Here is a 26,658-nt window from a genome sequence, read left to right as displayed (position 1 = left end):
GGTATTTAGTTCATTTATTCATCATATATACTGGCGTGACCCCACGTAGCTGAGGCAAACAATAAAACATTCATAATAAAAAAATAGATTAAAAAAAAAGTTTTAAAATAGCTGACCAAAAATTTGACATTTACCCATGTCATTGTATTTTACCAGGAGGAAGGAGGGTAAAGGTTTTAATCAGGACGTCCTCCCGGCAGAGTTATGGTGTTGGACACCGTGATACTTTCCCATAAAAACAACAGTTCCCAGCTCGGCTACAATTGTTCCTGTTTGACAAGAAAACACAAAGAATTCACTGTGGGATCCACTCGCCCTCTCCGGAGTCAACACCAGCTGAACCGTGATCTAACATGTGGCAGCCAGCCAGCCAGCCAGCCAGCCAGCGTGTGTGTGTGTGTGTGTGTGTGTGTGTTTTACTGTACTTGTGAGGACCCGTCTCTGAATCGTCTATTTTTTGGTCTAGCAGTGCACCAGGGTCCATGGGTCCTCACTTTTCAGGTGTGTGTGTGTGTGTGTGTGTGTGTGTGTGTGTGTGTGTGTGTGTGTGTGTGTGTGTGTGTGTGTGTGTGTGTGTGTTTTGCTATACTTGTGAGGACCGGTCTTTGAATTGACTATCTTTTGGTTTAGACATGGGTCCTCATTTACCAGGTGTATTTATTCAGACCTCTGTGTGTGTGTGTGTGTGTGTGTGTGTGTGTGTGTGTGTGTGTGTGTGTGTGTGTGTGTGTGTGTGTGTGTGTGTGGCTTTTCGGGGACACTCGGCAGCCCCGGCTACATCTTGGGGTCGGCGCTGCGGCGCTTCAGCTTCTCCGGGTTGTTGGAGGCCATGTGGGAGAAGTCTCTGAAGATGTCCTGGTATGTCTCATCACCTGTGAAACACACACACACACACACACACACACACACACACACAAACACATTCTTAAGTCATCTGGTCTCAGGCCGATCGAACCGTGTGTGTGTGTGTGTGTGTGTGTGTGTGTGTGTGTGTGTGTGTGTGTGTGTGTGTGTGACCAGAGGGGCCTGCGATGCATTTGTGAGTTATGCACTGTTTTTCGAGCTTACGACGTCTGTTCCTCGGATCATCTCCGACCACAGCTGTGTTCACTCCGGCTCAGAACTCATTAAGAACATGTGTCCTATTATTTCATTTGAATTCAATTCACATCAAATCATCAGATATGTCCTCCGTAGCAGGGCTAGTCCCTCCATTGTGTTGGAGGGGGCCCGGTTTTTTCCAACTTGTCTCCGGCTCAGGCGTCCCTCAAACCAACTTTTCGTTCTGTTGAAACACTGTAAAACAATGCAAAACATTCTTCTCTCATATTGCTTTATGCGTGATCATATTTTTTTTCCCTCCTCTACTTTACTTAACAATTTGTTTTCCCACTTGGGCCTGTGTTTACCATCCAAATCAGACGTGCAACATGCCAGACTGTTTAACATCTGAGGCTTTAAAACAAAAGAAAAAGAAAAAGAAAGATATTACTCATTTAAAGGGCCGGTCTCCATTAATGTGGGCCTGCTCTGTATCACTGTGATGTTGGTCTATGGCGTAATTGCAAAATAAGGAAGTAGAACCTCGCTGGAGCAAAAAAGCGAGGGAAACAAAACAGAACAAAAACACAGGTATACATGCACATGCGCGTTACCTCTGGCCGCACAGCAGGGGGCGCTCTGCACAAGCGGTTGAGACCAGTTGGACCTCTCAGCAACAAGGGGTGCACAATGCCAGGGCACACACACACACACACACACACATATATACACAAACACACAATAAAAAAGCGCAGCACATCATATACTGACCAGCAGTTTGTATTTAATCCAAGCAGACAAAAGCATCATGACCACCATTCTTCCAGGAAGTACCTTTTTTTTTTTTTTTTGTTAATGGAACCCTGAAACCAGACGTTTCAAACTACATGCCCGGGGGCCACATCTGGCCAGCGAGAGAATTTAATGCGGCCCACATTAACAAATATTGTTAAATCCGGCCCGCAAATTCATAAAACAAAAAAATAAAAAATAAACGCTGCATTAATCCACATTATTTGCCCGTCTCTTTTTAGTCGTATTATGAGGGAAATGAATGCGTGCGCTGTGTATAAAGACGGGACCGTTTGCTTTTCCCTTCATTTTGCCCCCCCCAAGGTGGACGGCGACCTCTGCCAGTGGCCCCCAGGTATTTCTGGTTTGAGACCCCGGCCTAAACCTGTAAGATCGGGGTTTATCTCAGAACAAAAACCCAGCTCTACAACGCAGTGGTGGACAATCGTGGAAGAATGGACGCATGGGAAAAACCATCCAAGACCTTGACTCCAGGCTTATAGCAGCAACTCCAACTTTACAAAATACTTTTCTTTTTTTTGGGGGGGGTCGGCGGTGCTCGGCATGGCGTCCTGACCAAGTAAACCAACACTGAAGCTGATTGCCTTCGAAATATGTGCGTTTCATAGAGATGTGCGTCGTTTATATTATGTAGTGTATCTATTATTTATATTGTCAAAGTGCGACGTGAGGCGTTTCTTATAACTTCCTTTTTTTTTTTTTTTTTTGTCATTTATCTCCATCGGTCAAAAAAGATCCCTTTCTTTTTCGATTTCAGGTGTAACAGGAAAAAGGTGAACCCGGGGAGAGCTCGTGTCGATCGCTCTGCTGCGGTCTACTCGTCCCAGGAAATAGCCTTGTCCACCCCCCAAAGAACCCCGTACAAAATAAACAAGCACATTGCGGTCCCTCGAGAAAAACACATAACAAAACAAAAAAACCATAACATGGGAAATACAAGCGACGTCCTCGCAAACATTAGGGGGAGCAACAGTCCTACCTGCTGACACATTCTCCGACACTGAAAGCCAGCCTTAGTGTCCGCTATCAAAGTCCCGACAGTGTCCCTCCTAAAACCTGCCGTGGCGGGGCCACCCCCCCCCCCCGCCCCCTCACTCCGCCCCCCCCAGCGCCCACCCGCTGATGTGGTTCTTCAGAGCCTGGAAGCTCTTTCGGGACTGTCCCGCTCCCCCGCCCGCCGACCCCTGACCCCTGGATTGACCTGTTTGGCCAAAGGCTCCGTCCGTCTCCCGCATCTCCTTGTTCAGCTTGGCGATCCGCAGCCTGCCGGGAAACGAGAGGGAGGAAGTCGAGTCAGCCCCGCGGTGCGGTTTGAGGCTCCCGGAGGGCGCGCGCACGCACGCACACACACACACACTCACAGGGTGACAATGTCGGCGTTGGCGGCATCCACGGCGATACTGATGGGGTCTTTGTGGTTCTTGTCTCTGGCATTGTAGTCGGCACCTCTCTTCAGGAAAAGACACACCAGCCTTGGAGAATAAGGACGAAATTAGTGTGCGTGTGTGTGTGTGTGTCTCACTCTGAATTCACATCCATTCACCACCACCTTCTCCCCGAGAGGGCGGAGCTGGGCGATATATCAATATGTATATGCATGCGTATGTAAATACGTCTTCCTTCCTTCAATGTAGCCTTTTACCACTGCAGTATTTGGAATTTCCCCGGGGAGGGGGGGCGACGCTGTCCACTATAGCTTTTATTACCGAGTCTGTACAGAGATTTCCACCACAACACCAAGGAAAGCTCCAATCTTCCTTCAAAGCAAAGACTCCTTTGTTTCATGGACTGACTGTTGGATACTGCGAGAACCCCTGCAACCAGTGCGAATACGTGTATAACTGTGTGTGTGTGTGTGTGTGTGTGTGTGTGTGTGTGTGTACCCGGTGTGCCCCAGGATGGTGGCGTGGTGCAGTGGTCCTCTGCCGTTGGTGTCGGCCTGGTTGACGTTGGCTCCGTTCTGCAGCAGGAACTCGCACGCTGCCAGGGCGTTCTGCCGGCGACACGGGGAGCAAGGGGCTTTAGAACACACACACACACACACACACACACACACACACACACACACACACACACGGATACACACTCATACACTTGCATGCATAGACACATGCCGAAATACACTCATCTGTCGCTTGTTCAGTCAGTGGTGCATGCACACATTTACAAATGCACCCACATTAAACACACACACACTCTTTCGTATTACACACTCACACACACACACTTCCCCACCTTCATTCACAAATGTACCCTCACACATTGTTAGTTATCTCACATTCTCCAACACAATTTTCCAGCACAATTATTCACAACACACACTTACACACCCACCCCTCCCCCCACCCTCGCCACCATCTGCCTCTTCCTCCGACTCCCCCAACCTCCCACCCCTCCCACCCTCCTCACCGCCGCCACCGCCTGGATCAGCGGGCTGCGGGACTCCTCGGCCGTGTTCACCCAGTTGACGTTGGCGCCGTGGGCCAGGGCGTCGGCCATGACCAGGAAGTGCTGCAGCCCCGCCGAGCGGTACAACAGCGCCCCCGGGTGGAGGCCGCTGAGGTCCTCCTCGTCGTTCTCCTCATCTGGGTGGGTGGATGGATATTAGATGGAGGGATGGATGGAGGCCCGGCGCGATACGCTGAGATTTATCCAAATGTTGTGACCGTTACCGTTAAAAAAGAACTTGTTTGCTAAACAAAAAAACAACATATTATATACGAATTAAGTTAACATCACACAGACGATCGACATAAAAAGCGGTTTCAAACTAAGCTGCTCTGACAGTCATCTGCGTAGGAGAGAAAAGCTGTGTGTGTGTGTGTGTGTGTGTGTGTCTGTGTCTGTGTGTGTGTGTGTGTGTGTGTGCACGCGTGTGTGTGTGTGTGTGTGTCACCTTTATGCAAGCTTGAATTGTTTTTTTGGGCAAGGTCACTGGTGCTTAGCCCTGGAGAGGGAGAGAGAGGGAGGGCGAGGCAGGGAGAGAGAGGGAGAGCTCAGTAAGGCAACGCAACGTGATTACAGGTTTATCCTGCTGACTGGAGGAATAGCACACCAACATACACGTACACACACGATCCCTAAACTTGGTGACCCAGCAAAGTGAATATAATGCTTTAGTGTGTGTGTGTGTGTTTTTGTTGGTTTGACTATACTTGGGACGACCTGTCTCAGAAGTGACCATGTTTTTTGGCCCCGGAGTTGGACAGTGGTGAATTTGACATTTCTTTGGATACCCTGGGTCCGCCAGGTGGACACACACACACGCGCGCACACACACGCGCGCACACGCACGCACACACACACACACACACACACACCTGTGAGCCGCGGTAGCGTGGCGCGGCTAGGTTTGGGCTTGAGCGGAGGCCGCGGCGCCCCGTGCTCCTGGGTGTTGAGGCGGTTCCTGCGGGCGCTGGTGCGCCGCAGCGGGGTGCTGCGTCCCGTCTGCGGGAGCTTCTGGATGAACTTCTTCTCCACGTACTTGGAACGGATCCACGACTCCTTGTCTCCCCTGAGTGGGCGTGGACGCACACACGCGCGCGCACAGACACACACACACACACACACACACACACACACACACACACACACACACACACACACACACACACACACACACACACACACACACACACACACACACACACACACACACACACACACACACTGCTGCGTGAGTTCACAACCCGCTCGTACGGTTCTGAAAACAAATAAACTGCTGGAATAATCACTCTGTCAGTCACTAACACGACAAAACCAGTTGAACGAGACCGAGGGTTTGACTTGGATGCAGACAAGACGCTTGTCTGTCGCAGTAAACCAGTGGTATTCAAACTGTGCGGCGCACACCCATAGTGGGGCGGGGAAGGGGGTGCACGAGAAAATGAAAGACACAATAAAAAGGTTTTTAAATATCATAGGATAACAGTTGATTAATTAAAAATATGATAATACAATTTGTTCATGATTTGTATCCATGATTTCTATATTTTTTCATTAGTTGCGCACTTTTCTGTGTGGAAGAGGCAATACAATCCACAAATGAATGCACCCCTCGACCTTAAATGAGGTTAGTTTGCAAACAACACTTTAATTTTAACTTTTTGGGTTTTTTTCTGGGGGGAGGGGTCAAGTCCTTGAAAATATAGGGAGGGGGGGCTCGGCAAAATAAAATGTTTGAATACCACTGCTGTAGACTGTCGCAGCTCCAAAATACAGTATATTCATGCTTATTTCTAGCCAATAACAATTTGTTTTAAAAAACAAACACATTTTTTTTTTTATAAAAATAATGTATTTGAAAAAACAAAAACATAAATATTAATAAATAAATGTTGTTTTGTATCTATATGGTGAGATCAGGAAGCAAATAAAATTGTAGAACTGCGTTCTGAAAACGATTGCAACCGCAGAAGGCGGACACAACGTACATGTTACGGATTATTCAGCCTTTGACGCCTGTATGAGCACAAATGTTAAAGAAAGTATTCGTTCTCATCCGTGAATCACATCATATGTTTATAATGTCATAAAATGATTACATACATTTTATCGACCTGATCAACCCTTCAGGGAGAAATTTGGGATCTTATCCTTATAGTCTCTTTATAATCTCATTTATGAATATCTTTCTAATATATGAATATTCCTCTAATCTTATAAAATCATAGCCAGAGAGCAGCAGCGTTATTATCTGCATGTGTTATATTAGAATGATGTGCTTTGCTGTTAGTGAGTATTCCCCCAGGGCAGGGACTCCCAAACCGGGGTCCGCGCCCCCCTACGGGCGACCAGTGGAATTACAGGGAGTCAACAGCAAAAAAAAATCAAAATAAAATCTGTGTCTGCAGGGGGGGCGCACCCACCTGGGGCTGGAGGGCTGCGGCTTCTTGATGGTGATCTCGTCGATGCGCGCCTCGTAGATCCTGTTGATGGCTGCGTTTCCCAACTCACACATCAGCTATGGGCAGGGAAAAAAACACCATTAGTATTTCAGGACTATTCCTAATCAACATGACAATGACGACAAATTAGTGCTTGTTTTTTGTTTTTTTTTTGGTTTGTTTTTTAACAAAGTAGTCATTTTCTTCAGTTGGGGAGCATGTTTAAAAGTTTCCGTGAGGGTCGTAAGTCACCTTAATGAGCTCCGGCTCCCACGAGTCCAAAGTGAGGGAACGTACTTTGGAGAAATGGACGCCCAGGCTCCTGCCAGACATAATGCAATGTAATGTCACTTTGGTTATCTTGGTGTATAAAGCAAAAGAGAGCATGAGTACTTCATGGACAGTAACATTACGTGTGCATGTTCCGCGAAGCACGTCCAGGAAAATCGGGATTTAGCGGTTACAATCATTGAAATTTAAAAAGTTCAACTCAATTCTGCAATATTTGCAAGCGTTTGCAGCTTTGCCAAAATTGGGCCAAAACCAGCAGCATCAGTGCATCGTCACACAGTACTGATTTTATTTGGTGTTTACTGTATGTTGAATTTAAATGTATTTCATAGCCTTATTACTGTGTGTATGTGTATGTGTATGTGTATGTGTGTGTGTGTATATGTGTGTGTATATGTGTGTGTGTGTGCGGGCGTACGCACCTGTGTATCCCGGAGCAGACGATGCACAGGGTGATGCCCAGGTTGATGGAGGCCCAGTCGGGCCCCGGTTCCCCACAGTCGCAGCACTGCCTGTTCCCCGGCACGGCCTGCACCTCCTCCAGCGCCTCCTGCCCCGTGCTCTCCTGCTCCCCCCCGAACCCTCCGCCCACCCCGACGCTGCCAACCGACATGGAGCTGCAGCGGTCCCTCTGCGGTGTGTACACAGTGCACACACACACACACACACACACACACACACACACACACACACACACACACACACACACACACACACACACACACACACACACACACACACACACACACACACACACACACACACACACACAGATTAACACCCAGACAAAGGTGGAAAGTTTCTCAAGGTGTTATTTTACATTCTTTCTAAAAAAAAACAACTAAGAAATTAAAATTGACTACAATTTATTTATATGAAAGAAAATACATTAGGCATATAACTATTAGTAAATATTTGTAGTAATGTCATTACGGTGCTAATATATATGAGAACATAAAAGTATTACAACAATCCAAATCTCATGTTATTATATTTTCCTTATTTTCAAACAGTACAGCATGTTGAAAATGAAGCAGTATGTAATGATATTTTTGGAACACATTATATTCATATTTTTCCTTTCCATTGTTTTTTTTTATTTTAAATACTGAACAATTCTGATTATATTATTAGTGAATGTGGCCAAAGCATTGTATAAACAGGGCAGTGCTGTCAAAGCCACACCAGCATAACTTAAGATATGATTGGTACACAGCCCTGCATATCAGTGACAGTTATATATACTACATGTGGGTGTGTGTGTGTGTGGGTGTGGGTGTGTGGGTGTGGGTGTGGGTGTGTATGTTTGGTTTACTATTCTTGTGAGGACTTATCTCCAAACTGACAATTGTTTTTGTTTAGAAGTGCACTAGAAACACGGGTCCTCGATACAAGTACGTATGTATATATATATATATATATATATATATATATATATATATATATATGTGTATGTATGTATGTATATATACTGTGTGTGTGTGTGTGTGTGTGTGTACCCACTGGACCGAGTGGGTCCTCCCTGTGCTCCTGGAAAGCCGATGCAATACTGTTCTGGACGGCGCTGATCCAAGCCTGCTGCTGCCTTTCCGAATCCGCCTGCAGCAGACAGCTCCTACACACACACACACACACACACACACACACACACACACACACACACACACACACACACACACACACACACACACACACACACACACACACACACACACACACACACACACACAAAAGTTGTTATTTATTCCAGACGGAACAAATTGGTCACAAACCCACTCAGGATCACTGCAAGCCCAATCTATCCTGCAGACAACCTTCGGTAGTCGATATCCCGATTAAAGGGCACGTTCCGCTTGAATACACACAAACACACACACACACACACACACACACACACACACACACACACACACACACACAAACACACACACTCTGAGAGCAACGCACACACACTAACTTGGAAGGAGAAACCACTTCAAAGCAGAACCGGCGCTCGTTTTCGCTGCTGGGTTTGACCGTGCACAGACGCAAGTCCTCCACCACGATGGTGGGCTGGTCCTGAGAAAGCAGAGGAAGAACAAGAAAATCAGTCCATGTGGCTCAGAGTGACCATGTGTGTGTGTGTTTTTTTTTCTGTCTGCGTGTGTGTGTGTGTATGTTTGTTTTACTATCCTCGTGAGGACCGAGGACAGTGAGGACTGTTTTTTGGTTTAGAAGTGTACCAGGGTCCATGGGTCCTCACTTGCCAGGTGTATTTACTTAGACCTACGTGTGTGTGTGTGTGTGTGTGTGTGCAACAGCTAGAAACTTACTTTGAATTTTTTCTGATATACCAGTTGGTTTTTTTGGATTGAGAACCAGCGCCTAAAGCAGAGACAGATGACGAGAAGGAGATTATGGATTCAATTAAGATGTCATTGTCATTCCAGCTTCACAAGATCAAATGAAAAACAGTCGAAAAAAAAAACTTTTTTTTTGCTCATTGGGAGTCAAACCGAGTGATTCAACCAACCGCCAGTCGGTGGCGGTCATGAGGTTGTCTCCCAAATGATCGAAAAATAAGGTTTCGGCTAAAAAAAGAATATGGTTTAAAGGTTTTTCTTTTAAGTGAGAGTTGGGAGTCTGAAAAGAAAAAAAAAAAGCACTCGGGGAGAAAAAGAAGAGGAGGAAATAAGATAAGACTTCAAATAAGTAGGAGTATCAAAGTCATTGTGGCCCGACACGCCAACCGAGTGACGTTTTCAGGGCCCTCCAACACAGAGACACAGCCAGAGATGTTGCAAAAACAACAGTTTATTGTAGAGAGCGGCGAGATGGAACAAGCCCGGAGCAGATTGACACGTGTCATGACCGACGCTCTCCCTCTGTGTGTGTGGGGATGGGCGATTTACCTGTTGCTCATAGAACGCTCTGACGGGCAACAGGCGTACAGCCACACCGATCCCAGGCTCAGTTATCTACACCCAAGACAGGTGCGGCTGCTTAAACCGCACCGCCCCCATATTTTGCAGTCAATAAAGTCGACATGGAATCTTGTATACCTGCTCCAGGTCTTGAAGGCGTTGCTGGCTCTCTTGTAGAGGTAGCCTTCCATAGCTATCCCGTTGGCCGCATCGGCGTTGAAATCCATGATGGAGTCGTCGTAGGACATGTCCTGCCGACCAGACATTTGTTTGTGAATTTCTTCAACGCATCGTCTCCACATCATTGTAAATACGAGGAACCTTTAATGCGTGGGGCAGTCTGGAAAATCTGGAAAAGGGGACTTTTCACCAGTGGACCATTGGACACCTGGAACACCGTTTCCTGCATTCTCGAGCTCCCAGAGGGGAGACAATAAACTTGTAATGAACCCAGTTGACCGCAACAACCAATCGACCAGGGATGTCCCTCTCAATCCACAGCAGCATAAGTTCTGAGAGTCTTCTATCATAAGGGCACCTTAGAGGGCACTACACTATGTTCTCTCTATTGAAGGGGCACTCGAGAGGGCACTTTATAACATTTTATCTAACGTCAGGGCACGCTCGGGGGGAATTTACACGGTTTTGTCTACCGTAGGGTCACCTAAAGGGCTCGCTCATTTTTTTCGAACCAAGGGGACATCAAGGGAGGGCGGTTCCTCACCTTTTTCTTGATGGCGGCATGTCTTTGCTCCATGTCTCTCTTCTCCCTCGCCGAGTTTAAAACCAGCTGCGTATGCTGTCGGACAAGACAGAGGGAATTGGATCAGCAGAGCGATTGAGCAACACAGAGGAGGAGAAAGAAGCAGGAGAAAAGAGAGTTCTCTATCAAACCATCCCCATTGTGAATGCATGTTATTTGAAGGAGATAATAAATCAAATTCACCTCAGAATGCCACTTTTAGTGGTCCACAATCGTCCCTTATTTGTGGTAAAAATTACATTTCATTTGGGGGTTTGGAGATGCAAACCCCGTACAAATAGATGTCAAAAGTTTGACTGAAAATGAATTTCATTGGTTTTTTTCATTTCAGTGAGCGCCTTTTTTTCTATTTTGTCTATTTACGGCAATGGAACACTAATTTGGCAAAACTCCCAATGCATGAAGGCCTTTCCATTGTTGGTTCTGTTAGTTTATTCTAATCTGTGCGGCAGTGTTTGGTCTGCCAGAAAACCTCCACAGCGGACGTCTGTCCACGCTGGCCTCCAAACACCAGACACTGTTACACAACACAACTGTGTTTGCAGGAGCTGTGAGTGTGCTGACCTTATACAGTATGACCCAAGCTGGAAACTGAGAGGTGTTGCCAACTTAGAGTTTATTAATTAATATTGATAAATGTTATTATTAATATGTATTTATTATGATTATTGTGATTATTATTATTATTATTATTAATATGTGTACTAACATATAAGTATGTGTCTTAGTAAGTTAGTTAGTGGCTGATATAAGCATGTGGTATCTACTGTATTTGGGTTTGTATTCATAGGAGTATTGGGCAGAAGTGTTTTATATGTGTTTTATTTTTTAAATCCATCCCCTGTCAGAACTTGGTGATTGAATATGATCTCGGATGGAGGTTAACGGCTGGCGGCTGACCAGAAGCGGAAGCGGGAAAACAGGAAGCGGGAAGCGTCGGGACTCTCCAAGCTTCCTGTGCGGAGTCGAGGAACAACACTTGCAGTTTTCTTCAACGCGAGGCAGACTGCTGTACTCACTCACTTGACATATTTTGTAGAATTGTGATACAGCCACGATAAGCACACGTTTCCGTCCACCTTTGAGTGGAATTTGAAGCCAATTTTGGAAACACTGCAGAGATTAAAATGCAAATGATGTGTATTTTGATCAAGTTGCGTCGAGGGAAATGAATCCTTGTAATCCAGTGTTCAATGTCAGGAAAAGTCTTTTTTTTCGGCATAAGACGGATGAGTATTTCAACATCCTCTCTCTCCCTCCTCTCATCATAAACTTGTCTTATATTCTTCACAGTTTGCAGCCGGCGAAACATTGATATGGAGACTATAGGTGCATTTAATTTGAACTTTTACTTGTTAACTGATGCCTGATGGCTTTGTATGGGGGTCATTATGAAGGGGTCTCTCTCTCTCTCTCTCTCTCTCTCTCTCTCTCTCATCTCTCTCTCTCTCTCTCTCTCTCTCTCTCTCTCTCTCTCTCTCATCTCTCTCTCTCTCCTCTCTCTCTCTCTCTCTCTCTCTCTCTCTCCTCTCTCTCTCTCTCTCTCTCTCTCTCTCTCTCTCTCTCTCTCTCTCTGAGGAAGGCCTCGCTCGGAGGTCTGATCTGACCCATGGAAGGTGACGGACTCATTTCCTGTTTGGAGCCTCCATCTTCTGCAGCCCTCCCCCCCGTGCTTGGACATATTGTTCCGTCAGGGGCTCATCATGTGACGGCGAGAACCAACTCGGCCAATTTGCACGACATTTATATTAATTTTTTATTACATTTTGTCGCTGGACGGAGGAAAACAAAGCGAATGTGACATGCGGCCACGTGAAGTATTTCCTGTTGTTCCAGCTCGTCGCGCTGTTTCCTGTCGCCGGTTACGTGTGACGGCAACTTGTGACTCTCTCTGCACCCGCTGAACGCTGCCAACAACTGTGATGAAGTAAGAACCCGAATAAATCTGCGAGAGCTGAGAGTGTTGGAGACCCAGAGCCTGGATCCAGCTTCAGGCAAATGCACTCCAGCAAACCCCATGGGGCTAATATTGAATTTCATATAATTAATTTTATTAATTAAATACAAAAAATAAAAATAATATTACTAGATTAATGTTACACAGACTTATGGTTTATATCCAAGGGGTTCCCAATGTGGGATACCTCTCTGGGAAGGGCAGGGGTCTGCAGCAAAATTATAATTATAAAGAAATCCTTTTAGCTTTTTTATTTGATTGTTTTCTGCATTTCATGTAAACATGCTCAGTGCAAATGAATAGGAATTTTGACAAAGGTTATTTTGTGTTTCTTTTCTCAACAATCAAATCATAGTATTACTAGATTAATGTTACACAGACTTATGGTAACTCAAAGCGCTGCTTTTTAAATAGCTAAATCTTTCTTGATGGTCAAATTTGGGTATTTAAAAATAATTGTGATTACCGTATTTCCGCAAATAGTGCCCGGGGCCTTTATTTACCTCAACTGCTTGGAAGCAGGCTTATATTAGATGCAGGCTCTTATATTAGGTTCCCTCAGTTTAATAAGTATACTTGTTTAGCCTATTTTATTATGAATTTTAAATCAAACTTCCGCCTGGATGCCATGCCACGCAAAGACATGTATGGTGAAAAAAGAGAGAGCTAGTAATTACCCTAAAAGTCGCAGTTGCGGCTGTAGCCGATGGGGGCATTACAGTTTTCTGAGGTTTGCCATGAATGCACCACTTCCTGCTTGGAGAGCTGGAGAGCCAGAGCACTCAGAGCGGTGCATTTGCCCCAAGAAGCGATCTGCGAGCTGCTATACAGCAGTAGGAAATGGAGTAAATTAATTACATCTACAATAAAAACACACTTTTTATTTGCTTTGTTTGGGAGTGGAGCTCGGCACCGGAACCGCAGCTCCGATCAGTTTCTGTATTTGAGGCAGGCTTGTATTTGTTTGTGTAGACCACTCCCCCAGCATTGATTACAGGCACGTTTTTTATTATTATCATCATTTATTATTATACATATTGGCGCGATTAATCGCAGCAATATGATGTGAATTACTTCAATGGTTTGACCGCCCTCATAATATCTCCACACTTCTTGAACAGTGTTACTCACCTCTTCACTGAGGGTGCGTCGGAGGTCCTCCAGCTCTGACAGCGACTGGTGGCCCTGCTGGAAGAACTGGGACTGGGCCTCCATCAGCGACAATATCTGGGGAAAACACCATCATTTCACCCAAAGACATCGACACGGCCGCTTCCTGGGGGATGCTCTTTAAATGAATTGGACTAATTGCATGAAACAAATATTTCACTCAACAGTAGTTCATTGTCAAGGGAAGCACATTCCACTGTCCGAAAAAGAATCAGGCCGAAACCCAGGACACAAAATAACCCCCTCCAATGCTGGACTGACAGACAGTAAATAAAGCGTTTAAACGTCGCAAAGGGAGCTCACCGCCATGAGAATGTCCGTCTTCTTCTTGGCCTCGATGACATTGATCTGGAAAAAAAACGGCAGCGTTTGGGCGTGGTCGTTCACATGTCTTTCGGAAGTAAAACACGCCAGCCAGCTCGACCACGCCCTCCAGTTTAAAAAAAACGCAGCTTTACTTTGAGCGCTGCGGATCGGCCTTCACCACCCTTCATCAGGTTTTGGAATTCCAGATGTTCTCCTATTTGTCTCCTTTTGTTGCATGAGTAGCAAGTTAACACAGTCATAATTCATTTCATATTCATAATTGAATACCCTATATACTCATTACAATAATTTATCCTGTGCATAGTATCACATTTTGCATATTTGCATATCTTTATATATCTGATTATTTCTGTTTTGTAATTTCTTTTGGTATATTTAAAAAAAAAAAAAGTTTTTATTTTTTACTTCACTTTTTACTTTTAATTTATTCTTTTTTATTTTATTATTATTTTTATTGTAAACTTTTTCTGAGTGTTAATCTGTTTCATTTCTTTATGTAGACTGGAGTGAAATGCCCCAAACCTCACCAAACCTCTAATAAGTAAATGTGCCGGGTCAATAAAACTGATTGTTAAGTAACTCAAAATAATCGTTACTTACTACCAGCCTTTATATTAATATTAATATTAATATTAATATAAACTCCCATATTAAAGAACAAAATGTTTATGGGGGTGTTACGGAAGTGCTGAAAGTCCAAGTGAAATTGGTCATCTCATCACGTCAAATGTAAATAATACATCAAATTGTTATTTACGTTACCGCGACTACTTTTCATATCCTTCCTTCGAATGCGCTGCACAAATAAAGCTGCTTCTCCTCACGTTGAATTATTCACATCTTAATATTCACCCAAAAGTGACTGCTGGAAAGTTTTACCAGAGGTGGAAATATCATTGCAGCCAATCAAATAAATTGGAAAAAATAAAAAAACGGATAATAATAACAATAATAATAATAAAATAATAATATAAATAATAAATATAATACATTGATTTATTACGTGTACATTTCTTCTTTTTGGTAATAAAGATTTCGACCTGCATGCATTTTAATTTCACTTGGACTCGAATGGGACTGTGATTTGCACAGCATCATGTCACTTAGTGGCCTCTTCATCCTTCTCTTCATCCTCCTCCTCCCTCCTCTTCCTCCTCCTCACCCCCCACTCTTCTTCCTCCTCTCACCTCCTCATCCTTCTCCTCCTCCTCTTTCTGCTCCTTCTCAACACCTCCTCCCTCTCCTTCCTCCACCTCATCCTCCTCCTTTTCCTCTCACCTCTTCCCCCTCCTCATCCATCTCCTCCGCTTTCTTCTCCTTCTCACCACCTCCTCCCTCTTCTTCCTCCGCCCCACCCCCCTCCTCTTCCTCTCCCCTCTTCCCCCTCCTACTCCTTCCTCAACTCCCCCCCCCCCCCCCCCGACCGGTCCTCTCACGATCACACGCCCCCTCCTCCCCATGCCCCTTTAACCTCCTCCTCTCCCCTTGTTCTCCTCCTCTCCCCTCGTTCTCCTCCTCTCACCTCCTCATCCTGTAACTCCCCCTCTCCTCCTCCTCTTCCTCCTCCTCCACCCCCTCCCAACTGTCCTCCTCCCCGACCTCACCTCCAGCACATAGTCCATGGCCTCCGAGCGGAAGGCCCTGCGTGCGCTGAGCAGGGCGTGGCTCGCCTCCTCCACCTCGTGCGGCTTCCCGCGCGGCGCCTGGGCGTTCCTCGCCAGCGCGCCGTCCAGGCTCTCGCTGCTGCGCTCAAACTCCTTACGCACGTCCTTGAACCTGCGCACGTCCCTGCCAGGGCGGGGGAGCGAGCGAGAGAGAGTGAGAGGGAGGGAAAGGGGAGACGGGAAGGCGAGGGGAAGGAAGGCAGGAAGGAAGGAAGGATGCGGGGAAAGAGACCGTGGTGTTTAGGTCCTGACTCATTCTTCATGCTTTTGCGTTCTTTTAATGCAAAAGTGCGAAAGCGGGCGTGGCCAGTAATTTAAACATCAAATTTATGGTACTTATGTACTGACAAATTTGATACAAATTGTTGTGTAAAAGAAATGGCGAGACTGTTCCAGCGACTCCACAACTTACTCTTTCACAAAACTCTGCAGCTTCATCTTTACCGACTTCTGTGTGGTGTCAATCACTTCCTGAGAGAGAGAGATTGAGAGAGAGAGAGAGAGAGAGAGGATGTTGAAATACTCATCCATCTTATGTCGAAAAAAAGACTTTTCCTGACATTGAACACTGGATTACAAGGATTCATTTCCCCCGACGCAACTTGATTAAAATACACATCATTTGCATTTTAATCTCTGCAGTGTTTCCAAAATTGGCTTCAAATTCCACTCAAAGGTGGACGGAAACGTGTGCTGATCGTGGCTGTATCACAATTCTACAAAATATGTCAAGTGCTCACTGTGGTTAACTTATTTGCAAATACCTCCACGTCCTGTGGCTGGTTATCAAGTCTCATTTCAGTCACAACGAGGCTTCTGTCAGAAATGGGGAAGTGAGAGCGGCGGGGTCAAAGGTTGCAGCAGACTTACCCCCTGGGCTTCCAGGATGACAGAAAGACAGCTGGAGAATTTCGCTAAACATTCCTGTGAGGGAAGAACAACAGGTGAGAAATTGAGCTCAGTAGGTATTATTATGACATTATTATTATTATTGTTGTTGTTGTTGTTGTTGTTGTTGTTGTTGTTGTTGTTGTTGTTGATGCTGTTATTATTTTTTTTTTATATTATTATAATTATTGTTGCTGTTATTATTATTATTATTATTATTATTATTGTTGTTGTTGCTGTTATTATAATAATAATTATTATTATTATTATTATTATTATTATTTTTGTTGTTGCTGTTATTATTATTATTATTATCAATATTATTATTATTATTATTATTATTATTGTTATTATTATTATAGTTGTATATTACCATAATATAAATGTATAGAGATGTATACATTTTACAATTTGACTATATGTTTATTACATTATACCAACACAATACTGTTCATATTTTGAGAGACCTCTTGCTACTAGTTCTATATCATCTTATCTTATGTTAAGCATGTCAAACATTGAATATCTTTAAGAGCCAAGCCTATGAATCACTGCTGGGGACTTCCCAGTGTTAAAAAAGTGCATGTTTTCTTTTTTCTTTTGCATACTTTTGAACAGCAGTCATGCCGCCAAGACTCTAATTGTTATTTACATCAGCGCACAGGGCGCTGACGCAATGCTTGTGCCTTTGGGTTGATGCACTCACCCCCATCAGGTTGTCCTCGGAGCAGTGGTGTCCTAGCTCCCGGAGGCCGTTGACGAAGCTCTTGCTGCTCTGGCAGTATGCCCGGCCGGCCTCCAGCATGGCGTGGCATTGCTTCACCAGCTGGACAACGCACATACGCACGCGCATGCACGCACACACACACACACACACACACACACACACACACACACACACACACACACACACACACACACACACACACACACACACACACACACACACACACACACACACACACACACACACACACGTGTGAACGCTGCAGCAGGAGCCCGACACTGAACTGTGACTGACCTCGCACTCTGCAAGCTTTCCAATTGAATGCATGACACATATTTTGTATGTATCTTATATATGCATATATGCAGTACATATGCATTACATACATGCATATAGTTCATTTTTAGGTTTATTGTATATTGCCAAAATTTTCTCCTCTATTGTTTATTTTTAGGTTTATTTTTATAATTCATTTGTAGCTGTATTGTGTATTGCATTGTTTTTGTTTATTTTTGATTCTATCCATCCATCCATCCATCCATCTATCTATCTATCTTACTATCATGTTCTGTATGTGGACTATGTGCTTGTGCGCGTATGTGAAAAGACACAGTATTCTTGCAAAGCCGACAAGAATTTGTCTTGTTAGCTATCAGAGTATTTTCCTGCGTAACTTGTCCTGCTCAACAAGAAGATCGGCAAGATCAGTTCTCCTCTCAAGCTGGTTACGATGCAGCATTTTTCTCAGTGTGCCGTCTCGTTTCTACGGGAAATATTGGACAGCCCACAACACATTTTTATTTTGTTTTCACGGTCGCTTTTCCCAAAGACATTTCACATTAAATTGACCTTCCAAAATACCGCCACCATTCAATCCGCCGACATGTAATAATGTAAGAGCGTTAAAACTAGGACAGTCGGGCACGCGGGGGAACAGACAATGAGGAATTCTGTACGAGGCCAGGGGGGAAAGCGCTTTTTTCGGTCGTTCGGTCACAATGTGACGGGGAAGAGGCGGTTGGAGTTAGTTCTGTCTAATTGTCCCACCGCACACCTCTCACTTCACCAGCAGAGTCACAGGACAAGCTTTGTTGAGGTCGAGCCTCAGTTGGTGAAACTTCCCCTGTGTGTGTGTGTGTGTGTGTGGGGGTGGGTGTGTGTGTGTGGGTGTGTGTGTGTGTGTGTGTGGAGTAGTCTCACCTTATCAAGTCGTGTCTCCAACTCACTCACGTCCACCTGGACCACTTCAATTTCGGATCTGGAAAGACATACGCGCATACAGCAGCGTAAAGATTGGAAGCATTAACAGTGCACGCACAAGCACACACAAGCTTAGGTCTATGGTTATTATTACAACTTTTTGAGGTGTTATTAGGGTAAAAGTGTAGCTATCGCAATTGCTTAAGAATGTTAATGTATTTCTTGACATCGAGATAAGGCGTTCTAAATGGTTTACAAGTTTACACACACACACACACACACACACCCGCGCGCGCACACACACATACACACACATAGCTGTGCGCTTGTTTTCTAGAATGAGTCACTATCTCGGCCTCTGTCAGTCTCATATCATCGGCAGCTCCACCATGTGGTTTCCTCCGCCTTCCACCAATGACAAAAGGAAGAACAAGTAGGCCGCCATCAAGCAGCGAGCGAGAGAGAGAGAGAGAGAGAGAGAGAGAGAGAGAAGAGATAAAGAGAGAGACAGAAAGCGAGAGGGGGAGAGAGAGAGAGAGAGAGAAAGAGAAAGATAGAGAGAGAGACAGAAAGCGAGAGAGAGAGAAAGAGAAAGGAGGGGGGACAGACAGTATCTGTTTGCCTGGCAGCCGGTGCAGGGATGTCTGAATCGAGGATTGGGGTCAGTTGACCCGCATTCGTATTCAAATGGCGCCCTAACCTGGCATGACAGGGCTGTGGAGGCTGCAGGGCCGGAAAAAAAAAAAAGGGGGGGGGAAGCGAAATAAAGGACAAAACACTGAGAAAGGGGCCGCCGGCGGCGCGGTTGAAAAGGTGGCTCCGGTCGGGAGACACATCCTATTCAACTCTCCCTGAATCGCATTTTGATGCCTGTGTGTATGTGTGTGTGTGTGTGTGTGCGCGCGCGCACGTGCACGTGCGCCTGTGTCTTGTCACGGCGCACGAGAAGAGGCAGTGGATTTGAAATAAGACTTTCCACCGCGGTTCTTTCTCTCTCTCTCTCTCTTGCAAAAAACGCACGCACACACTTCCTGTCTCTCCTCCCGCCTGATCACCTCTGCACATCTCGCCTCACTTCCTGTTCCTGTTCCTGTTCACCCCCCCCACACACACCGCCACCCCGGTGCCTAGCAACAGGAGGCGGTGGTTCGTCTGGGGGAAACGTCGCGTCGGTGTCGTCCGCTCATCCATCGCTCCCTCTTCTTAGAACGCTAATCTATTCGACTATGGAGCGATTCCAGCTCCAGGAGGTGAAGGCCCCGCCGTGTTTTTGCTCCGGCCCTGCAGCCACCCAGCTGGTTTCACTCAGTGGGTTCTGCTAATTAGCCACGCCGGACGGTTTCATCCAAAAACCGGAGGAGAATTTGACTTTGTGAACCTGGAATGCAGAATATCTTATGTCCAGGTACCGGGCGCTATGGTTCAGTGCTGTGTCTAAGGCTGCATTAAAGTACAGTCACTTCATGGAGTTCCACCTGTTCTCGTCAATGCTTCTACCTGTTTAATATCTCTATAATAGAATAGAACAATTAAACTATAATAATATGCTAAACATCTTGTGAAAGCACCGACAGTCATCACCAAAATATGGCAAAAAGTGGTCGAGTTATTCCGTCAAAAAGGTCAATATTGTCCATTCAGGTGTCTGTTAAGAACGTCCGTTGACCATGAACAGGCTTTCCTCGACTTCCTCCTCCTCATGATCCTCATGACCCCATTCTTTCTCTCTCTCTCTCTCTCTCTCTCTCGTTCCCATTCTCTCCCTCCCTCCCCCCTTCGCTCCGTTCCTCATCCCCCCTCGAGCGAGAACCTTGGTAGCTGCAGCACACTCACACTTTCCACCGCCGAAGCCTCGTAAACCCGCCACGGGGAGAATGGGAGCGAGAGAGAAAGAGAGAACGAGGGGGACAGGGCCAAGAGAAGGGAATAGAGAGAGAGAGAGAGAGGGAGAGAGAGAGAGAGGGAGAGAGGGAGAGAGAGAGAGAGAGAGAGGGAGAGAGAGAGGGAGAGAGGGTGAAAGAGACCCGATCATCCGGCGGTCAAGTCCATTTGAGTTCAGAGCGAAAAAGGGAAGGTTTCATGTGGTGAAAGGCAGCTCTGTGTTCCCGCTGCTCTTCAAGGGAGAGGTGCGCCAAACGGTCCAGAGAGGCACACCCTGCTCTGCCAAACCTATTTTAATCACGACTTGCAAAACCCAGATGGTGAAACTTCCCTTTTGACTTAAAAACTCGATCGACCGTACGTCCATAGGGGCCGTGGAAAAGCTGCTGGGCTTTTCAGAGTCACGGGGACGGGATTCGCCGGTTAGGTTATCTTCGGTTTCAAAAGCCGAGACTTTTCTACGTCGCCTCTGCCGACTACTCTTGACAAACTCTGCACCATTGTTGTCTTATTTGATGTATCATGTGGAATATCCCAGGCCTGTGATATGTGATGTGGAAGTGACATTAAGGGTGACTGCCGGGCTGCTTTATGGAGCACAGTCTGGTTGGTTGGTTCCCTCTTCCCCATAAGGCAAACAATAGGTGCCGCGACGCCAAAAGTCGGCCAGTTTGAAGTACTTTACTATGCACTGTGCATAGAAGCACTTTGATCCCATTGACAAAAATAAGTCATTGGATCAACTTTTTTTTTTTTTTTTGAAATGTATATTTTGGACGTTTTCTCAACTTCAAATTGAGAAATTGAGGTGTACATTTCGAGTGGTGAAAACCCCAAAATATATGGCATAATAATACAGCAATATAGCATTGTTTTTTTGCAATCGATCCAATGACTCCAATGCGACGATTTCAATGAGATCAATGGGATTCAAGGACAACTGGGTGTCATTAAAAAGGACCTGAAGTCTGATATACTAGGGATATCACAGGTATATTGTAGGATGTGCATTGCAGTAATAATACACTCAATATATTCTTGGGTCAGAAAATGTTGTTTTTATATTGTTTAGACGATCAATAGTTATATATATATATATTTAAGAAAGTTGTCAGGGGCATCTTACCTGAAACGGGGGGAGTCTTTGAGGCACTCCTCAAAGTCCAGCTTGATCGTCATTCCGGACTGAAGTTGGGGTCTCCCTCCACTTTACGAGCACGGCGGCCGGTCGACTTCAGCGGCTCTCGGTGGAGTCCATCCTCTGTTGGGGTCGGAAAAGCTGCGGCGTGGCAGCGGAGGCAACAGGCGGCGATTCTTTGTCGCTCGTTGCTGCCGTTTCACCTTCTCGTTTTAACCCTGGGAAGCCGTGCCGTCGGCGGCGTGCGAGTTTCTGGTGACAGTCCCCGAAGAGTTTGACGGAGGTGGAGGAGGAGGTGGTGGAGGAGGTGGTGGAGGGAGGCCGTCCTCATTGGTGGCTTTCCCCCCCCAAATAGTGAATACAATATGAATGAGACGCCTCTCTGGTCTGGACGGACACTCCCTCCCTCTCTCTCTCTCTCTCTCTCCCTCCCTCCCTCTCTCTCTCGCTCTATTTCCGGGTTTCTTGCGCTTGTCTCTTGGTACAAAACTTTATTTTTTTTTTGGGTTCCTTTCCAACGCCATCCCACGCAGTAATAACATGCGCTGTTTTATGTTGATATTTATGAACCCCCCCCACCCCTTCATATATTTGGTCTTTTGAGTCAATTAATTATTTTAATATTTGACAAAATAAATTACGTTTTATATGATATCATAATAATGTTATATAGCATAAGGTAGTGCAATGTAATGTATTACTGTCATACTTTGTTAATCCGGGGAGAATTCAATGTATATATAAATGATATTTAATAAATACATTCTATTTGTTATTAGATGTATATTGACACACTATATATATCCCCCCCAGTACAAAACACCCTCGTCCTGATGGAACTAGTAGGAATACACGCCCGAATACGCGTCGGTTACTCTTCCACTGGGTGCGTCTCCTTGTTTTGCCACCCTCGACGTTAATGTCACGCACGCACGCACGCACACACACACACACACACGCACACACACACACACGCACGCACACACACGCACACACACACACGCACACACACACACACACACACAGAGTGTCTCGGGCAACGGTCGCTGCCCTGCGGTTCTGTCGCGCAGGCAGCGGCTGAAGGCTCCGTCTCCGCCTGCGTCGGTTCCATCGGGCCAGCGCGTGTCGCAAGGATCCTCCTCCACCCGGAAAACGGTGTCAACACTGCCTGTCATTCACTGTCATGGCGCCCAACATTTAACTGGAAATTCACATCATTTCACAACAAGACGTATTGTGACTCTATATATATATGTATATATATATATATGTGTGTGTGTGTGTGTGTGTACCATGTACCATGTTGCAGTGTATGTATGGAGTCCCGGAGGGAGGTGACGTGAACATTTTCTTTTTAAATCGCGTGATATCATTATTATTGTCAGGCCTCCATATGTTTATAATATTGACAAAAAAAACCCCAAAAAACCCCGACATTCAACAACAGCAAATACGTGGAAAAGGTACGATTACAAACATTAATAAAAAGAAGACTTCGCATTTGTTTTCGTTCACGGACCCGTTGGAGGCCCGTGAGTTGTTCTTTAAGGGCAACGCTTGTGGGCGGCGCCCCCTGTCGGTGGAAAGACGCACTGCAGCGGGTAATAATTGGCTTTTACTCACTTTTATCTGGTTCCTGTGTACGGACATAACATCCGAACATGCCGTCGCATATATAATGTGGGCGTGTGCGATTCCTACAAGGATACATATCACCAACCGATCCTGCTATTCGCTGTGTAATAATAGACATGGAACAACATCTGGAAACGTCTGGGAGGGAAACGGACGAGACATTTTGTTGCATGAAACGCTATCTGATCGCTGTCCGCGTTTACATGTCCAGATGTTTTCTGTTGTGTACAATTTTTGTTGTTTTATTTCGTTCATCTGGCCTGTGAGTGCTAAAATAAATTGTCCTCTTTCCAAAGCGTGCTTTCTTGGAAATGCAGGCGCGGGCGCAGTGCTGTGCCAAAAAGGGTGTGTGCGTGTGTGTGTGTGTGTGTGTGTGTGTGTGTGCGTGCGTGTGTGTGTGCGCGCGTGTGTGTGCGGTGCAGGCAGGGCGCACAGCGAGCGAGTCAAAACCAGGAGCCAGAGGGTTTCAGAGCGACAGACAGATTGGGGTTTTTGTTTTTTTTCCCCTCCTCCTACTCACTGGGAGACGCCGCGGACAGAGCAACAACTGCGCCCGAAGACCCACGGACACATTCTCCCATTTTCCACTGCGCATACACCCGCGCAGCCCGGTGCACGCGAGCCGCATAATCGCTCCCACGATGCGGACGTGAGAAGGGAGGAACACGCGGAGGGTCGGATCCGGGATCGGCTGCGGTCCAGGGGGAGCGGGGGGGGGGGAGGGGGGAGTCCCCGGGGAGAGGGGGGGGGGGGGGGGGGGCAAAGACGGATCATGTCGAACCGCAAGCACCGGGACAACCAGGAGATCTGCGCCCGCAAGGTGCGGGAGCTGGCGCAGTCCGGGGTCAACAAGCACTGCTTCGAGTGCGGCCAGCCCGGGGTGACGTACATCGACATCACCGTGGGCTGCTTCGTGTGCACGTCGTGCTCCGGAATGCTGTGAGTACCACGCACCTTGTAGTGCGGACCCACCGGCCATCCTGATCCGGGGCTGCAGGGCTGAGCGGCGCGTTCATTTACGCAGTGTCTCTTCCTCCCTCCCTCCCTCCCTTCCTTCCTCCCTTCCTTCCTTCCTTCCTTCCTTCCTCCCTCCCTCCCTCCCTTCCTTCCTTTGTTCCTTCCCCCCTTCCTCCTTCCTTCCTTCCTTCCCCCTCCCTTCCTTCCTTCCGCCATCCCTCCCTTCCTTCCTTCCTTCCTCCCTCCCTCCCTCCTCCCTTCCTTCCTCCCTCCCTCCCTTTGTTGCTTCCTCCCTCCTTCCTTCCTTCCCCCCTCCCTTCCTTCCTCCCTTCCTTCACCCCCCTTTCCTCCCCTTCCCTCCCTCCATTCCTTCCTCCCTTCCTTCCTTCCTTCCTTCCTACTTACCTTCCCTCCTTCCATCCTCCCGCTCTGCCTCCCTCCCTCCCATCCTCCCTTCCTTCCTACTTGCCTTCCTTCCTTCCATCCTCCTGCTCTCCCTCCCTCCCTCCTGTCCTCCCTCCTTTCCTCCTTCTTCTCTTCCTTCCTTCCTTTCTCCCTCCCTTCCTCCCTTCCTTCCTTCCTACCTTCCTTCCTTCCACACAGCCCCATGGCAGTAATGACAGAACGACCCCGTTACGTTTCATTTCGTCATGGTACAGGTTTGCATTTGGCGCTATGTGTTGCCACCACCCCCCCTCCCCCCTCCCCTCCCCCCCGTGCATGCTGCTGTGCACGCCGTCCAGCCCCCACCCCTCCAACCCCCACCCCGAGGTGGAGGAGAATTTCGACCCCTGGTGACAAGATCTCATGCATTGAATGTTTCTTACTGTGGTGCACACAACACCAAATCACAGAGACTCTGTTCTGCAAACACAATGTGTTGTGACACCCTTAGAAAAGCATATATATATATATATTTAACTTCTCACACTCACCTGTCAAACTGTATTTTCTGCATCCGAATGCCTGCTTCCTTTCCTTTACGTTTCCTATGTGTAAGTCGGGCAAAGAAATTAGGAATAACCCTCACAACCACACACATTGTATTTTTCTTTAAACTGATTTCATCTATCTATCTATCTATCTATCTATCTATCTATCTATCTATCTATCTATCTATCTATCTATCTATCTATCTATCTATCTATCTATCTATCTACTATCTGTCTTTAGGAGAGGCCTTAATCCTCCCCATAGAGTCAAGTCTATCTCCATGACAACCTTCTCCCAACAGGAAGTGGAGTTCCTGCAAAAACCATGGCAACGAGGTGAGTAACAGCCCCGCCACTTCAGTGACCAGGGCGGGGCAGGGCGGAGCAGGGCGGAGCAGGGCGGAGCAGGGGTGGGCCTCGCAAAGCACCATCCCTTAGCACGGCGTTTCAGTCGTTTCGCAGGCGGCAGCGGTCGATCTCGCGGCGCACTGAGCCGGCTTGAAACGCGCGGTTCGGACGTGGTGGGCGGGCGGACGTTTTGGGCTTTCGAGCCGGCGCTCTGTGTTCCTCCGGTATGTCCGTCCCTCGCCAGTTGGCCTCTGTGGCCGAGCCGTTTTTGGAGCGACCTTCCCGGCTGCCCGGCCCTGACCGGCGCTTTCCCTTCCGTGAAACAACACTGCGGTTCCGCGCCCCTTTCATCTCGCCGTACCCTTGTCTGTATCCCCGTCTGTCTGTCTGTGCATCTGTCTCTCGTCGTCTCTTGCCGTTTTCGTACGCGTGCGCGAGCGAGGCCCCCGGCGCGTTCGCCATATAGGGAGGAATGAAGTGATACAGGCGTTGTATGATGATTCGTGCGTCGATCACTCTGCCGTCGGCCGCGACACGGGTGAGTCAACGGTGCTCGGCCGGCTGCGGAGCCGAGCTGAGCAGGGGTGTTTGGGGATGGTATCGCCAACGCCATAACCTTTCACCACGCAGGTATAGGGAGAGCGATATGGCTCGTGGTGAATCACACACCTGACCCAACCGCCGCAGCTGAATATTTCATGGTGGTTATTATAAATCACCGGAGATTAGTCATCGTCATTCAGTCTGTGCCGTTTTTTTGGTGCGTGTATGTGTGCGGGCGTGCTTGAGTGTGTGTGGTGTTTGCACATGTATACTGTATGTGTATGTGTGTGTATGTGTTTGTGCGCGTGAGCCTCATGGAACGTGTCACTTCAACCGAATATCACAGATAACCGGCGAGGCCGATTTGAACGACGTCCAATGGCAAGATGGACTCTCTGTACTTTTTGTGTGTTTTGTGTGGCTTCCAGGTCGGGAGGAGGACTTGGCTGTGCCTGTTTTGACCAAAAGGCCGACGGCTGCTCAGACACCAGGGATTCCCAGAAGTTCAAAGAGTTTCTCCAGGACAAATACGAGAAGAAGAAATGGTGAGAATGCGCCGCAGGAATGTCTCCTCTCTGAATGCAACGTTCACTG

At 46.8% G+C, this 26,658-nt stretch overlaps 2 protein-coding genes across 5 annotated transcripts in view; one reads left to right on the top strand and one right to left on the bottom strand.

Moving 5' to 3' along the window:
- Window positions 1-21,920, bottom strand: acap1 (ArfGAP with coiled-coil, ankyrin repeat and PH domains 1; the record flags this gene model as incomplete). 4 transcript variants are annotated; one of them, XM_080023316.1, is made up of 23 exons in its annotated part: window positions 21,638-21,920; window positions 18,631-18,688; window positions 17,410-17,529; window positions 16,686-16,739; window positions 16,228-16,286; window positions 15,756-15,939; window positions 14,128-14,172; window positions 13,786-13,881; window positions 10,659-10,733; window positions 10,073-10,185; window positions 9,344-9,395; window positions 8,989-9,089; window positions 8,535-8,646; window positions 7,454-7,662; window positions 6,993-7,062; window positions 6,723-6,817; window positions 5,175-5,368; window positions 4,751-4,801; window positions 4,264-4,439; window positions 3,738-3,847; window positions 3,216-3,326; window positions 3,056-3,117; window positions 1-872 (listed from the first exon to the last, which is right to left on the bottom strand). In XM_080023316.1, the coding sequence occupies exons 1-23, from the start codon at window positions 21,688-21,690 to the stop codon at window positions 775-777; spliced, it is 2,298 nt and encodes a 765-aa protein (XP_079879442.1). In that variant the 5' UTR covers window positions 21,691-21,920. The 4 variants fall into 4 exon arrangements, 3 of the variants coding, with proteins under 3 accessions (XP_079879442.1, XP_079879441.1, XP_079879443.1); XM_080023315.1 differs by lacking the exon at window positions 1-872 and having other exon boundaries at window positions 2,946-3,117; XM_080023317.1 differs by lacking the exons at window positions 1-872; window positions 21,638-21,920 and adding an exon at window positions 19,240-19,352 and having other exon boundaries at window positions 2,946-3,117.
- A 4,591-nt stretch (window positions 21,921-26,511) lies between these two features.
- Window positions 26,512-26,658, top strand: part of LOC307246830 (insulin receptor substrate 1-B) — a 61,946-nt gene continuing 61,799 nt past the window's right edge. The window contains exon 1 of the mRNA XM_080022859.1: window positions 26,512-26,609. The gene's annotated coding sequence lies outside the window, so the exon portion shown is untranslated. The remainder of the gene's footprint in view (window positions 26,610-26,658) is intronic.

This window comes from Zeus faber (genome assembly GCF_960531495.2).
Source record: "Zeus faber genome assembly, chromosome: 22".
In the NCBI taxonomy this organism is placed as follows: domain Eukaryota; kingdom Metazoa; phylum Chordata; class Actinopteri; order Zeiformes; family Zeidae; genus Zeus; species Zeus faber.
The sequence above is the reverse complement of the archived record's forward strand: the minus strand, read 5'-3'. Positions and strand labels throughout refer to the sequence as shown.